At 34.2% G+C, this 17,471-nt stretch overlaps 1 protein-coding gene across 1 annotated transcript; it reads left to right on the top strand.

Moving 5' to 3' along the window:
- Positions 1 to 4,257: 4,257 nt before the first annotated feature.
- rassf6 (Ras association domain family member 6) lies at positions 4,258 to 16,948 on the top strand. Its single transcript, XM_059357620.1, has 11 exons — positions 4,258 to 4,367; positions 8,850 to 8,917; positions 10,702 to 10,780; positions 11,191 to 11,351; positions 12,243 to 12,337; positions 13,522 to 13,721; positions 13,810 to 13,911; positions 14,660 to 14,711; positions 14,852 to 14,970; positions 15,920 to 16,017; positions 16,663 to 16,948. Exons 2-11 carry the CDS (start codon positions 8,859 to 8,861, stop codon positions 16,736 to 16,738), a joined length of 1,041 nt encoding a protein of 346 aa, XP_059213603.1. The 5' UTR covers positions 4,258 to 4,367; positions 8,850 to 8,858; the 3' UTR covers positions 16,739 to 16,948.
- Positions 16,949 to 17,471: the final 523 nt, after the last annotated feature.

Raw genomic sequence — 17,471 nt, 5'->3', positions numbered from 1 at the left:
TGAACGCTTAAAATAAGAAATTAACTCTTAAAACAGGATAAATTATCTAACACTTCTAAATCTAAAGGTTTTTTTTATCTTGGTAAGAAACAAATAATCATCAGGTCACTCTGCTCGGGCCAGTTGATCGCTGCTTGCAGCTTTAATTTATCTTGTTTTAAGAGTTAATTTCTTATTTTAAGCGTTCAACATGCTTATTTCTAGATTTAATCATCTTAATTTAATTAATAATAATAATAATAATAATTAATTAATGTGATAAATCTTTGTCAAGTTATCTGTCCATGCAGCAAGATCATTTCCCTCAGATTTAGTGTTTTTATCTTGTTTTTAGACACACCTTTTTTGCAGTGTAGACGTTACCTTTCAAATTAAACCTCATTCAGTAGGTGCATTTTAGCCTCACAATTCTTCTGCTGTAAGGTTTTTGAAAGAAAAAAGAAGAATTTTTATGCCCTTATCTCCCTGCCTCTCCATGTTCATGATTTGAAACACACAAATGTGCTTTACATAAAGCAGACCAGCTGCAGTGCAGCTGATGACGCTGCTCACCACTAGGTGGTGCTGTGATGCAGAGAGTAAGATTTTGTTTTCTGATAAAGGCAACACACCACTGGTGCTAACTCAAATGTATCCAAATAAACAACAATTAAATAAACAATACCAGACCTGCCAGGACTCTCCATACTACAAAAGCTGAAGCTGAACTAGATATGTTTTATTTTTATTTTAATTCCTTCCTTATTACATCCACCTACTCATTATAATTATAATAATAATAATAATAACTTTATTAATACAGCACCTTTCAAAAATGATAAAATATATCAAATACAATTAACTGACAAAAACAAAATAAAACCACAAATGTCAAAAATGACATTGGACTTAAAACATTTTTAATTTAAAATCACCATTTGCAAACAAGGTAATCATACAGCGATAATAAAAGGAAATTAAGAGAAAGCCAATCGATAAAAGTAGGTTTTTATTATTATTATTATTATTATTATTATTTTCATTGTTATTATTATATTTATTAACTTATTTATTTATTTATTTATTTATTTAATCATTCATACATTGATTTTTTTCCCCCTTACACACACACACACACACACTACATTTAACAGATTTCCCTTTAAATACTGGGTAATTACTCTGATTTAAGTCACAGTAACTTCAAGATGTTATTACTAGAATTATTATGATTTATTTAATCCTTTTGTTAGTTTTTTTTTTTTTTTTTAAAGTTTGTTTCACATTCTGCACATCACCTTGTATCTTTGTGTATCCTTGGGATTTTTTTCTCCTCGTTTCTATCATTGTTCCTGTAGCTGTGATGTCACTATTATGTATGTTTTTGCACAAATAAAAAAGGAGAAAAAAATATAACAGTTTCTTCTGACTGAGCAGTCTGGACAGTGTGTGAACTGATGCTGTAGCTCCCCCTGCTGGCACAGAAATTAACTGCTTCTTAATTATAATCACAACAGTAAAGTAAAGTATACATCACCTTATGCAAGCCAGCTTTTTAACAATCCAGGCGGAGGTCAAAGGGTGACTGGGTCCTTTCTCTGGAACAACCTCTGAGGAGATCAGACTGGAAAACTCCTGATCCTCTTATAAATTCCACTTTAAAAAATAATTTTATGAGTGTGTTTTCACAGGGTTTAAGGCCTGAATGTTCTGTTTAGTAAGTTTTTTATATACAAAGGCACTCCCTTAATTTTCATTTTATGGACTATTTTAATTAATTCGTATTGTTCTTTTTTACTTACTCTGGCTCAAATGTGGCAGCTTTTTCCTTAGTGTTGTATAACTCTTTAACATGCTTTACAAGACAAAATATAAAATAGAAGGCAAACAATGATGGAAAGCAATTTCAAAGTGTTATAGAAATGAAGTCTATTGTTATAATTGTTATTTATACACTGTATTTTATGTTTATAAAATAATATTGTACTTTCAACATTCAATATCTATTCCTTGTATTTTATTTGTTTCCAATCTACTGAACACAATAAACTAGACATTGTAAAGTATGTTGTTGCTCATTGTTGCTTTTTATATATACTAGTATAGTGCCCGTAGAAAGTATGTATGTAAAGTATTGTGGGAGTTGTGTGTGAAAGTGTGATGTACAATGAGGTGTAATACTCTTAATGCGTAGTGTTAATATATAAAGTGTATATTGAGTAATACATGGATGTACATTGAGATATAAAGAGAGACAGAAATTGTTATTTTAAGATTATAAGCTTTATTTGAAACTTTATCATTCAACATGGCTAGACGTACAGTACAGGCCAAAAGTTTGGACACACCTTCTCATTCAATGTTTTTCCTTTATTTTCATGACTATTGACATTGTGATTCATCAAAACTATTAATGAACACATGTGGAATTATGTACTTAACAAAAAAGTGTGAAATAACTGAAAACATGTCTTATATTCTAGTAAGCAAAGGGTGGTTACTTTGAGGAATCTAAAATACAAGACATGTTTTCAGTTATTTCACACCTTTTTTGTTAAGTACATAATTCCATATGTGTTCATTCATAGTTTTGATGCCTTCAGTGAGAATCTACAATGTAAATAGTCATGAAAATAAAGAAAAACGCATTGAATGAGATGGTGTGTGTCCAAACTTTTGCCCTGTACTGTATATAAAGACACAGATATAGGAGGAAATAAGTTTACGTGTAGCACAAAAAAATTGAACATTGATATTTGCTGGAAACTATTTGAATATTATTAGAAAATGGAACCTTGTAGCCACTTTAAAACTCCTAAAGATAGGTAGGCTAGATAGACTTACAGATGAGATGAGTCAGGGTGTAAATCCAGAGTGAATTGTGTTACTGACCAGGTGTAGGCCTATCACACAATGGGGCGGAGCTCCACTAAAAGGGGGCGGAGCTCCCCTAAAAGGCGTCCGATCGGAAACAGTGCAATGCTGCAACACGTCCTACGTAAATAATGATATTTTGAAAAATGACTCCAAAAATCTTCAAAATCAATGATGCACACCTTCGTGCCATGAGTAAGCGGTCAGAGAGATATGAACTACACACACACACACACACACACACACACACACTTCTTGCTTTTACAGATTGATTTATATATACAGCAGACTTTTTTATCACCTACCGGTATGTACATGACAGTTAGTTTGTTTAGCTTCATTGTCTTGTTTATAACTGCATGTCTTCTTCTGTCTTTACTGTAAATCTTTTTGTGTGAGAGCAACTAAACACCAAAGTGAGATCCTTGTATTTGTACAAATACTTGGCCAATAATGCTGCTGATACTCATTCTGATTCATAGGTTTTGATGATGACAAACCTTGAAAGTTGGCACAGAAAACTGTTGATTCACTGGGCAGCGATATTTCTCTCTCTGTCTAGGCACACACACACACACACACACACACACACACACACACACACACACACACACACACATTCTTGTACTTCTATCTTTGTGAGGACCCTCATTGGAACAGTGAATTCCCTTGCAAGGTTATAATAGTTTTGGATTTTTAATTTCGTTGTGAATTTTTGTTTTCAAATTCAGTTAGTTTTAATTTGTAAGTTTGCTAGTTATAGTTTAGTGTTTATTTTTTTGAAATGCTTTAGTTTTAGTTTAGTTTTTATTAGTTTTAGTGTTAGTTTTAGTTTAGTTTTTATTAGTTGTAGTTTTTTGTAATGGGGTATTTGTTGGATGGGAGATTAAAAGAGGTCACTGTATATTTTGCCTTTATTTCCTTTGCCTTATCCATCTTCATTATGGATGAAAAAAGTTGACAAAGATGAAAACGAAGGACATTTTCACTATAATTTTAGTTAGTTTTATAACCACACAATACAGTTTCAGTTAATTATCATTATCATTATTATTATCATTATTAATTATTATTATTATTATTATTCATACCTTTAACCCTTAAAACAAAGTCTGAAATCTTAAAAAAGCCTTTAAAGAAGTGAGGACCGGCCGAAATGTCCTCACTTTGCAAAAATGTCCTCACTCTGTTGGTTAAAAACGTGTTCCGGTCCTCACTATGTAGGGAGTACAAGAACACAAACACACACACACACACAAATCAGGCGAGTCATATCCAGTGTCAGTCAGCCCCTCCTCCTCAACGCTGTCTCAACGTGTCCTGCAATGATTAACCAGCTGCTGCAGTTTGCTGCACAGCCTCACCTCCAACCACATGCACTGTACTCTGGACCTGTGAACACACACACACACACACACACACACACACACACATGCATATTCACACGCAAATTCCAAGACCTCAAACATGGAGTGAAGCAGCTTTATTTGTCTGGGGATTAAAGGACTGTCCAGGTAGGCATGAATGTTGTTTTATCCTCTTTATTCTATGTTTCATTTTGTAATATACCTGAATGTTCTTATGGTCTCGTATATACTGTAAGTATGACAGTTTAGTGCTTGTTGCCAATTCAAAATTCATATGGTTTGGAAGTTCAGCTGTTTATGTGTACGTTTCAATTCGCATTAATAACTTGTCATGCTTTTCATACACTGCAAATGATTTGGTTCTTAAGATAAAACAAACTTTATTTAAAAGTGTTAGATAATTAATCTTGTTTTAAGAGTTAATTTCTTATTTTTAAGTGTTCAACATGCTTATTTCTAGATTTAACAGTCTTAATTCAATAAATCTTGTCAAATGAAAAATCTGTCAATGCAGCAAGATCATTTCCCTCAGATTTAGTGTTTTTATCTTGTTTATAGACACACATTTTTTGCAGTGTAAAGTATTATAACTAGGTTTATTGGTTTATTGGTCTGCTGTACTTTCATTTTTTAAAAGATATAGAAGATATATTCAAAAATAAGTGTAAAATATGTGCCTTGTCAGTAATGAAAACAGATCCCAGTGGGACAGGGTTTTAACAGTAGGTACGGTACAAACATGACATCATTTTTAGGTCAAATCTGTGCCTGTGTGTGACAAAGAGCAGGTGTCACATTATAATACAGGACAAAAGGAAAAGGAGTGGAGTAGGGGGAGTGGCATATGAGGGAGAAACTAGGAGTGTTTGGTGTGTCTTGGCTTTTTTCCCGTTGGCTACATTTATTCTGGTTTACAATATTACAATAAAGCAGCTTGTATGTTACTGTGTACATACACTGCACCCTGTTGCGACCGACATTTGAGCCCATAGGTGGTGAAGACTCTTTTATTTCATGCAAAAAGGTAAACTTTGTTGCAAGAAAACTTTAGACTCCTGCACTGCAAAAAAAAGGTGTGTCTAAAAAAAAGATAAAAACACTAAATCTGAGGGAAATGATCTTGCTGCATGGACAGATAATTTCATTTGACAAGATTTCTTGAATTAAGATTGTTAAATCTAGAAATAAGCATGTTGAACACTTAAACTAAGAAATTAACTCTTAAAACAAGATACATTATATAACATTTCTAAATCTAAAGTTTTTTCTTATCTTGGTAACAAACAAATAATTGTCAGGTCACTCTGCTCGGGCCAGTTCATCGCTGCTTGCAGCTTTAATTTTTTCTCTTTTGTACATTTTTTTGTCTTTTTCGGTCATTTTGATCAAAAGAAGATGTAAAAAGACACAAAATGACCAAAAAAAGACACAAAAAGACACAAAAAAGGACCAAAAAAGGACCAAAAAGAACAAAACAGACACAAAAAAGACCAAAAAAAGACACAAAAACACCAAAAAAGACACAAAAAGACATGAAATGACCAAAAAAGAAACAAAAGACACAAAATAACCAAAAAAGACAAAAAAACACAAAAAAAAGAGACACAAAAGATGTAAAATCACCAAAAAAGACAACAAAAAAAAAACCCACCTAAAAAAGACACAAAGTTTTTTTAAAAATCTCGGTAAGAAACAAATAATTTGCTCGGGCCAGTTCATCACTTTAATTTATCTTGTTTTAAGAGTTAATTTCTTATTTTAAGCGTACAACATGCTTATTTCTAGATTTAATAATCTTAATTTAAGAAATCTTGTCAAGTGAAATTATCTGTCCATGCAGCAAGATAATTCCCCTCAGATTTACTGTTTTAATCTGGTTTTTAGACACCTTTTTTTTTTTTTTTTGCAGTGTTTGATTATATACCTCACTAGAAGTGAAGTGTGTCTGACTAGGAGGAAGTAGCCATGATACTAGGTTGTAAAAGTGCTTAACAAGGTGTTGTGTATTGCAGTAATGACCTATTTCTGTTAAACTGTTTTGAAATCCATGATAATCTTGTTATGTGAGATTCTTTGGCTTCCAGGCTCAGAGCAGGAACCTTCCTTCCTTTGAGGTTAAACCTGAGGTTAAAATAGCTGCTGCTGCTAGAAACAGTAGAGCCTGAGTTGGATTTATGAACTCTGACAGATTACTGAGTTTGCAGAGTTGACCACTTATCAGTAGTTCTCCTTTTCTTTGCTTCAACTTTTGACTTGCATGTGATTCACAAAGTGAACACACATGCACATACATGCAGACAGACACACACAGAGTTTAGCTGTGTTTGCTCCAGGGGAACCTCAAAACCTGCATGTTGAGGCTTGAAAGACACAGTGAAGTGTTCTCATCATTTCAAGTTAGTGATGAAAGAGAACTTTGTGTTCCAAAAGCAGCACAATAATCATTTCTACTGCTTCTCATCCTGTGTTTTATGACTTTTATTTAACTTTTTTTATGTTATGTGGGTACATCTGCTCGTCTGCAGCGATGCCACATGAAGACACAAACATGAACAGCTGGGTGTCTCTGTGTACAACACAGATTTATAAATGAGCAAGTCAGCAGCTTTAAAGCCAGATGTGGTAACTGAGTGCTGTGGTCTAAAGTCCTGCACCTGACCAGGTGCTCATAAACCCTGCTGAGATCCAGAAAAACAACGTTTTTCTCTATGGAATGCCATTTGAAGTCAGTATTAAACAAATAAATAAATAAATATCTATGAAATAAATAAATATGCCTATGAAATTCAGCTAAGAAACACATTTTTATAAATAAATAAGTAGTATTATAATTATTAAATGAAACCCCCTGGAATAATATATTTTTTAAATGTATTAGGATAATTACTCATTTATACTAGTGTTATATTATTTTTATTTATTTATTACTTTTATTACTTTATTTTATTGACTTAAATAGAATGCCCTTTTTCTAATCCATCAAAAATATTGAAATTATTACACACTGAATTGAAATAAATATGCCTATGAAATACAGCTAAGAAACACATAATAAATAAAAATAAATAAATAAATACATAAGTAGTATTATAATTATTAAACAAAATCCCCCTGGAATAAATTATTATTACTATTATTATTATTATTATTATTATTATACATTTATTTTAATATATACTAATTTAAACTAATATATAGTATTTTATTTTATTTACACATTTTTTTATATATTTATTTTCACATATATCTAGATATTTAATGCCTCTGTACTTTATTTCATACCAATATTTTTTTATTTATGTAACTATTTACGTCATTGAATATGACATAAATAGCATTCCATATTTCGAACCCATCAAAAATATTGAAATTATTACACACTGAATTAAATAAATATGCCAATGAAATACAGCTAAGAAACACATTTTTATAAATAAGTAGTATTATAATTATTATATTATTACTATAATTATTATTATTATTATTATTATTATATTATAAAGTCATTTTTAGTGCATAAATTACATAAAATTGTGTTTTCAGCCTCTCAAATATGGAGAATTTCCTTTTTATATGATATAAAACTGAATATGTTTGGGTTTTAGACTGACAAAACAAGACATTTAAAGACACCAAACTCACTTTTTCACTAGTTCTGCTGATTATTTATCAAGGAAATAATCATCTGATGTCTTTTTGAAAAGATCAGTACATCCATATTGGTATTAGACTGATCACATGGGATTTCCTTACATTCTGTGAAGGAAGTTGTTGCGTCCTGCACCTTTAAATGATGTTGTTGCTGGTGTAAACTGGTCCGTCCCCTCTTCACTAGAGTAAACTGTCAGTCAGGGGGAGAGCTGGATGACAACTGCTGAATACCTGAGATATTTATGAGCAGCAAACAGGCTGAGACAGAAACAGAAAGAGACAGAAAGAGTGGCAGAAAGGGACAAACAGGACAGACGGCTGCTTTCACACTCCTGCCACCCACAGATATTAAGAAGAACAGAAGAAAGAGCAAAAGAGAGGAGATTTAAAAGAAAGAAAGAGAGAGAGAGGGAGCAGCCACGTGGATACTGCAACAATCTGTGCTCTCTCAGGCTGCAGCGACTCTGACCAAAGACTAAACAAATGGTTGGCTCTACACTGTCATCACTGGTTACTGGGTGGAGTACTGTTATTAAATCTCTTGGAGACAGCACAAGAAAAAAAAAGAAAGTGAAAGAGTCAAGGCACGGCTAGAAAGAGAGAGAGAGAAAGAGAGAGAGAGGGATAAATATAACACAACAACTTCAGAGACAGAGAGGAAAGAGATATTTAAAGCAGAGAGAGAAGAAAGACAGGGACAAAGAAATCTAGACGAGAGCTGTGATTTGTCATGTTACACAAGGTAAGATCATTATATTGTTGACTTTTAGAAGGAGGGACACTGTGCTGGTGGTATTAGTGCAGTGCTGTTCTTGTTTTCTGTGCAATCCCTCGCTCCGTGTCGACATAATGTTGCTCAGGTGTTTTTATTCAGGCAACATTCAACAAGTCTCCAGTGTTTGTCTCCAGCTTTCAGCGCCAGGTTTACTCATGTCTGCACAAGCTGAAGCTGTGAATCATTGGTGTTTCTCTCTGCAGTAACCAGAGATGAGTGAAGCGGTTCTTCTGCCAGTGATCCGGGCGGGGGACGGGAGGACACTGTCCAGGTGGGTCCCTTCATCTTCTATTCCTTTATTTATTTTACTGGGTTTACTGGTTTGTCCTAGCCTGGGTATACCCATACTGCCTTGCACGCTCAATTTCATTTCAAACCTGCAGACAGTTTGGAATCTAAGGCCGTTTCTTAGCCCTGTTTTAGGGATCCAATCACAGAACGGGGAGGGACGGCAAGACGATGATACAATTGGACAGATGGAAGCTTGTAGTTTTCTAACGGATCCAACATGGCTGCAGCAGACGCCAAGCTCTCTTTGGATCTAGCTGTAGAAAGTTCTAGAGAGTTTAGAGCCAAAGTTTATTTTAAAAGAAGAACAACGTTTGACTTTACACTCCTGTTTCACCACCAAAAAGGATGATTTAGCCTTAGTTCCGACAGGATTTGGTAAAAGCCTAATCTACCAACTAGCCCCGCTACCGGGGGACAGCGGAGCCCCCAGAGACCCCCAGCAGCTCGTCTATTGACCATAAAATCAGTGGATGTGTGTGGCTGAATGACATGAGGGGGAATAAGGCGTAAAAATAAATAATCTTGCAGAAAGCGAGAACTGGAGAAGCAAAGCTGCAAGCAACACACACACACACACACACACACACACACACACACACACACACACACACACCAACACACACGGTAGACCTAGAACTACGGAGCAGCCAGAGTCAGAACATGCTGCAGAAAAAGATGCAGAAGCAGATTTTAGCATTTAAGTCTCAAAGTAGAGATGGGCTAGTCTGGCTATGTAAACATCAATTTCTGTTGCTCTACATACGTCATCTGGTATAACTGATACGATTGGCTAAGAGCTACCTACAGACGCTTACGATAGACATTCGTAGCACCCAATAAACGGCTCTGGAGGATCGTAAACCACACCTCCTCTACGGAGAAATGAATAGGTGGTCTCCAGACTATATCTCATTTGTGATATAGTCTGGCGTTAGCCAGGCTAGGTTTGTCTACTGACGGCAAATGAATCACGTCTTTGAGGGCTTCATCATATTCTAAAACTCACCAAACTTGGGACAAAATTCAATCCCGTTGAAAATTTACATATTACATTGGTTCCAGAAATGGGCGTGGCAAAATGACCTACTAGCGCCCCCTAGAATTGAGCGCCTAAAACAGGTTTGTCGTAGAGACACAAAATTTGGTACGTACATGTATCATGAGAAGAAAACACAATGAAATCTGTATAAAAAATGAATGTCATGGGTTACTTTATATACAAGAGGAACTCTGGAACTCAGTCCAAACATCTGCAACACTGACTCAAAACTCATCTGTTCCAATTAGCTCACCCAGTATGATTGCATCACACTTCTGTTTTCTTTGTTTTAGTTTTTGTATCCGCACCGCACCTTCTTTGTTTTGTTTTATTTCTTGTGTCATGTTTTTCATTCCCTGTTTTGTCTTGTTCTAATTATTGTACAGTGTCCTTGAGTGTTTAGAAAGGCACTTATAAATGAAATGTATTATTATTATTATTATTATTATTAAGGTGAATGTACAGTATATACAGCGTGCTAGGATTTATATTTGACAGCAATGATATTTACATGTTAAAATGTTTATGTTTATGTTTATGTTTATTTTTATTTTCATGTGTTTTCCCTTATGGTAAAGCACTTTGTGCTGCTGTTCTTCTACGAAATGATGTATAGAAGTTATGTTAAAATTAATATAACAATCATTTATACTATAAAATATGAAATGCACATGTAAAGTGGATGTTAGTGATACTAACAGAATATTTTACTGTGTTTATTTCAGAGCAGAGTTCCTCTCACTGCTCAACACCTACAACTGCTTCCTAAAGGACCACACTCAGCTGCACCTCGGTTACTTTCAGGTATGTTCTAATTATAGTTACAATTAAAAAAAAAAAAAATTAAAACTTTTTTTATTGTTTTATTTACTCTTTTTCAAACTCCAATTCTGTTTTTAGATTTTTTTTATTATTTTTTTTTACTATTTTATTGTTTTATTGTTTTTGGTATTTTATTGTTTTCATTGTTTTTATTTATAACTATATTTGTGTTTGATTTTTATTGTATTTTAATGACTGTACAGCACTTTGGTCAACTGAGGTTGTTTTTAAATGTGCTTGACAATTTTGTTTAACTTTATTTCCTCTCAGTCAGCCTTCTTATGACCTATAGACTATTTATTTATAAGCTATTCTGTTGCTTCTTTATGCCATAAAGTGGTGTTTGAATTGTAATGACACCATGCAGGTGTGTGTGTGTCTGTTTCTACCAGGGTTTAGATGGAGAGGTGGTGGTGGAAGGCTTCCTCAACATCTCCTGGGGAGTCCGGAGACCCATCAGGCTGAAAATACAGGACGATAAACAGATCATCCCCTTCGCTCCTCTGATCCCAGCCGACCCCACCAGCCCAGTCAGCCCCATCGGAGACAAGAGGTCGGTTCACTCACTCTGGGAGAGTTTCTCATAACTACACTGTAAAAAATGTCTGTAGATTTTACGGTGAAAAACTGTTAAACCACGACAGTAAAAGACAGTAAAATAATAAATGGGTTAATTCAGATTCAGTCACAATGAAACACAGTAAATGTATATATCAGCCAAAACAGTTTTTTAAATTTTTTTTAAACTAAAATACATTACTCCACTGTAAAAAGTACACTGGCACCATGTTTGTAACAATTTTCACGATTTATTCTCCCCAACATGTTTTCCACATACTCAGTGTGGGAGCTCGGGGTTCCCTCCAACACCTCAGAATAGTCAGAGCACATGTTATTAGGCCAGTTTTTAAATTTCTAAAACTGTATTTGTTCAACAGGGGTACCATAGTTCTGTCTCCACATAGTCTTGGTGACCTGGGAAGTTCACAATTTAATGATTTGCTCATATAATCTATAACTTTTTCCCACAAGGGGAGGATCTTAGAACATTCCCATAATGCATCATTGATAAATGTGCCACTTTCTGCCCCACACTTCCAACATAGATCATTATTAATTAAACCCATTCTGTTAAGTCTTGATGGGGTAAAATAATATCTATGAATTATTTTATACTGAAAAAAGTTGCCTCTGGCTTCTCTTATGTATTCTTCAATGTTGGAAAGAATCCTCTCCCATGTTTTTTCATCCAGTGTACAAGACAGATCTTTCTCCCATATCATCTTGAGATTACTACAACCATTATTATTTGTCCAAGAACACATCTCATACCATCTTGAAGCCTTATGATGTATTTTGGGTAATTGTAAGTCTGTGGCACCCTTTTATGTCAATCATATTCCTTACCAAGATTACAGTATGTTAAACCTGTGTTTGTGTGCAGGGGGATGTCCCGATGGGGAGAATATTCTGACCTTCACCAGATAGACGAGATGAATGAAACACCACAAGACACGGTCATCACCAAACCTTTACCAGGTTGGTTTCATTTTCCTCCGATATCCCATAATGTTATTCTCAACAATGTTATCTTTAAATCAAAGTTGTTGTCAATTATTGATGTATCCATTGATCTTCTAATAATATAAAAGAAAATCTAGTTTTCACTTAGTATATGGAAAATATTTCATATTTTGTGTTTTTATCATTTAAAACATGTGGGTTTACATCCCTAAAAGGGTATGGTCTAAATATTTAATGCATTGAAAGTGAAAAAATATATTCATATGTAATATTTTTATAGCACTTTTTAAGAAGTGAACATTTTTTGCACCAAGGGCTTAAAGATGGGGTATTTTTTATAACCTCACACTGCCCAAAAATTGATAATGCAATAAAATCAATGTTGTTGTCAATTATTGATGTATCCAATGGTTTAATAATGATATAAACAAATCCAGTTTGCACTTAGTATATGGAAAATATTTCATATTTTGTGTTTTTATCATTTAAAAATGTGGGTTTGCATTCATAAAAGGGCATTAAAGGGTTAAAAGTATTAAAGAAATGCATGTCAATTTTATAGTTATGATCAGGACTGAAGTTGGTCAAAATATTTAATGCATTGAAAGTAAAAGAAAATATTCATATATAATATTTTTATAGCACTTTTTAAGAAGTGAACATTTTTTTTGCACCAAGGGTAAAAGGTGGGGTAATTGATAATACAATAAAATCAATGTTGTTATCAATTTTTGTACATTTTTTCTCTTTTTTGTTTTTTCATTTGTTGATCATTTTGGCTGTGTTACAGCTTGAGGCATGACATTTTGCAGGAACTTTTCTATTTAGTAAAAATTTTTGAAATCCATTGTCATTAACCCTTACATGTCTTTTATGGTGCATTTACTCTGGCAATACATAAAATATACTAATGCAAACAAATCAATTTTGTTGCTAATCTTTGATATATCCAATACTCTAATCACCACCAAAACCCCAGCTCCCTACTATTTAATATATGGGGGGGAAAAATCATCTTTTGTGTTTTTTTTTTAAGAAATTCTGGAAAACTTCAAAAAAATCTGAAAAAAATATTGATGTATGGTGATTTAATGGCAGTTTTAGTGTGTGTGGCCTTTTTTGGCCACGAGGGCCACCAGAGGGTAGTAAGGACAAAGAGGGCATAAAGGGTTGACCTGAATTTGATTTCCCCTCCAAAGGGCGGGCTGTTTACGAGTCGACCACGCTGCGTCCTGTGAGGCAGAAGAGCGCCGAGCTGGAGGCGGAGTCTAACCTGTTCCGCTGTATGAGTGACGCCTCGTTGGTGAAGAGGAGGAGAGGAAGAGGGAAGACAGCAGCACAGAGAGAGAAAGAGAGACAGCATCGCTTCTCTATCAACGGACACTTCTATAACTATAAAGTAGGTTTCTGCTCAACATCACCTCTCATCTCTCTCTCCACATGTGTCTCTCTAGCTCACTAGTCTCGTCTCTCATTGCCTTCTACAGACCTCTATCTTCACTCCATCCTACGGCACTCCAACCAAAGTTCGTATCTCCAGCAAGATGACCACAAACCAGGTCATAGAACAGCTACTGAACAAGTTTAAGGTGAGCTTATATTCACATTCTTTAATGTTCAAGAGAAAAATTACAGTGATTTCACAGGCATTATTGAAATCCAGGGACTTGGTGGAATTTAAAACTGCAAAAACAATGTAAAAAGCAAGAAATTAGGGAGGGGAAAAACAATTATGCTCCCACAGGTTGTTTTTTCCTCATCTGGATCCTCGGTGCCTTTCCATGTCTCTACACTGTCAATCAATATGTGCTGTGTGTGAGTCTGAGTGTGTGTTTGTGTGCGTGTGTGTGTGTGTGTGTGTGTGTGTGTGTGTGTGTGTGCATGTTTGTGTATGTGTACATACAGATGTGTATGTGAGCAAGGGAGGGGTGGGTTTTGTCATTTTTATTGTCTGTCTTATTTTTTGTAAAGCACTTTGTGTTGCATTTATATGTATGAAAAGCGGGATATATATATATATATATATATATATATATATATATATATATATAAATGATTGATTGAAGCGTGAAGACAAAGAAAACCTTATTATTAACGTTATTAACATTATTTATTATGAATAAGGTACTGCTTCAAGCGAAGGAGTTCAAGTATCTCAGGGTCTTGTTCTTAGTGATGAATTGATTTACGGCAGATGTTTGAATATTAATTATTATCATTATTATTATTATTATTATTATTATTATTATTATTATTATTAATAATAATAATAATAATAATAATAACAATGATGATAATAATAATAATAATATTATTTCTTGCTTTTTCGTCCTACAGATAGAGAACGATCCCCAGGAGTTTGCTCTGTACTGTGTTCACCAGACTGGAGGTTGGTTTGTTACACAGTCAATTACATACTACGATCATGGAAGACAGCAGAATGTTCACTGTGTGTGTGTGTCTGTGTGTGTCTGTGTGTGTCTGTGTGTGTCTGTGTGTGTCTGTGTGTGTCTGTGTGTGTGTGTCCAGAAAAGAGGAAGCTCAGTGACAGAGACCAGCCTCTATGGGAGCGCATACTAATGGGACCCTCTGATGACATCATGAAGATCTTTTTGATTGACATGGACGAAGAGGAAGTCAGCAACGATGTGAGTGTTGATCAACATCTAGAACCAGACAAATATTAACCCTCTGGGTCTGATGTACCACATAATATTTACTATACCCATGTTTGGTATTTGGAATTTTCTTAGCACAACATCAGCATGATCTGACAATTTTTTTTTTTTTCACTTTAACCAACTTTATTAACCCTGTGGAGTTTGGGGCTATTTTGATGGGTTTTGGCTATTTTTCTTTCTGCCTGTATAAACGACTTAAAAGGTGTTGGTATCATTTTTTTCAACACAACTTCACCTGATTATTATTTTGTCATTTTGACTTACTGGATCAACATTTTGTACACAAAAAGATACAAAAACCACACACAAAAAACCCATAAAAAACGCAAAAAATTACAAAAAGCATACATTAAGAAAACACATAAAAGCACAAAAAACAACAAAAAAATGATTTAAAAAAAAAAAACACACAAACACACAAAAAATACACAAAACATGCAAAAAAAACCCACATAAAAAAACACAAAAAACATAAAAACACACAAAAATCACAAAAAAACATTAAGCACAAAATATTGCATTAAAATGCAGTAAATAATTTGCTTGTATATAACCTGTAGTAATCTTGAATGTATGTAATATATGTCTTTAGTTAAGTCGTTCATTAGAGTCAATGAATGTATTAAATTTTCTGGACAGTTATTCAATCATTTTCTGTTTTTGCTTACATTAAGAATAAGTTTTGGCAGCAGGGATTTACATAAAATAGAATATATTTACATTATTTTATCATGCATATACAGATGGTCCTCAGGATAGTTATCATTATTTGTTTAGTATCTATAATTATGTGTGAGAGCACAGATGGTGTTGTCTTGTTTGCTAATCTTAACATTCTCCTCTCCTCTCCTCTCTCCTCCTCTCTCCTCCTCTCCTCCTCTCCTCCTCCTCTCCTCCTCCTCTCTCCTCCTCTCAGGTAGCTCAGTATCTGAACTTGGAGCTTCCCATCCTGGAGCAGGTTCTGCTGAAACTCAGAGAGGAGGAGAACAGAGAGATACAGAGAGTCATTATCAAGTCAGTATTTAATCTTATGCACTTAAATGCATCCTTAAAAATTATAACTGGCATCAATAAGAATTATCTTTCAGATTCAGACTCAATTGCTAAAACACTAATTATTCCTGTTGTGTGAATCAATTGCTCAGTTGTCTAAACTCATTCCCCGAATCGAACATCCTTTTTACAAAACCATAAACTATCTTCATCTAGTAAAACACTATTTGCAGATCTCAGTCGTTCCTTTTGCACTACTGTGCTGTACTTTAATGTGCCTTGAACACCACAACAACATTGTTTGGTTTTGAGAACATGTAAAACTATTTTGAGGCGATGGGATGGTTTTGCTAAAAGAATCAGAGGTTTTGTGAATGTAGTGTGATAAAAGAGTTTTCTGTTTAGAATTCTGAGAAAAGAACAGGAGGATTCAAAAAATGTGTTTTAGCAATTGAGAAAAACTAATTTTGCTGTAAAGTGTTTGAAAGATCAACCCTGCAGTAACACTTTTAAGCCACACGATGGCGCCATTATGTCACATTTCATTCTTTTTTAACATTTGCTGCTCACTCATGTTGTGTGTGTGTGTGTGTGTGTGTGTGTGTGTGTGTGTGTGTGTGTGTGTGTGTGTGTGTGTGTGTGTGTGTGTGTGTGTGTGTGTGTCAGGTACCAGCGCCAGCACAGACTCCTGTCCCGTGTGTTGACCTGTAAGGTGCCGTCTCACATTGAGACCAGCGTCTGACCCATCAATCAGCTTTGGATGATAAACACAATATTTTATATTTTGCCGACGTGACAGAAAACATGGTTTCCTTTTTCTTTTTAAGTCTTACAAACTGGGTAACTTACTGCATATCATTTTTTTATTCATCATATGTGTAATCTGTAAAGTAACTTGCTGTAAATAACTGTAAATCATTGTTAATAAATATATATGTGGGACCAGCAGGAGCTCTTCTGTCTTGTGCTTTCTGTTTGTGTTTCTGTAAACCACTGGAGATTAATTAATTAATTCATCTGTACACTACAAATATTGTATGAATTCATGATTCATGTACATACTGTAAATAATTGCTGTGAAATATACAGTTATTTACTGTATTATTATTATTAATTTTTACAGTGTAGTGCTGTATAATTTACGATAAAAATCGCTCCTTGTGACAAAATTACAGTAGCTAAAACATTACTGTAGAAAAAACACAGTAGTCAGTGTAGTACTGTGAATCGTAGACTACATATATATATATATATATATATATATATATATATATATATATATATATATATATATACATGTCTCTTTGTGTCTTTTTTGGTCATTTTGTGTCTGTTGTTGTGTCTTTTTTAGTTTTATTTTGTGTATTTTTTTGGTCATTTTGTGTCTATTTTGTCATCTTGTGTCTTCTGTGGGGTTTTTTGTTTTGTTTTTCTGTCTTCTCATTTTGTGTCTTTTTTTAGTCATTTTGCATCTT

This window comes from Centropristis striata, chromosome 19, assembly GCF_030273125.1.
Source record: "Centropristis striata isolate RG_2023a ecotype Rhode Island chromosome 19, C.striata_1.0, whole genome shotgun sequence".
NCBI lineage: Eukaryota > Metazoa > Chordata > Actinopteri > Perciformes > Serranidae > Centropristis > Centropristis striata.
Note: the sequence above shows the minus strand (reverse complement) of the source record. Positions and strands in the feature narration are given on the sequence as shown.

What these genes read in the sequence shown, in the direction of transcription:
- rassf6 (XM_059357620.1), top strand. Translation starts at nt 8,859, where the DNA reads ATGAGTGAAGCGGTTCTTCTGCCAGTGATCCGGGCGGGGGACGGGAGG. An exon ending in GACGGGAGGACACTGTCCAG is followed by an intron (nt 8,918 to 10,701) that starts GTGGGTCCCTTC and finishes TGTTTATTTCAG; the next exon opens with AGCAGAGTTCCTCTCACTGC. An exon ending in ATACAGAGAGTCATTATCAA is followed by an intron (nt 16,018 to 16,662) that starts GTCAGTATTTAA and finishes TGTGTGTGTCAG; the next exon opens with GTACCAGCGCCAGCACAGAC.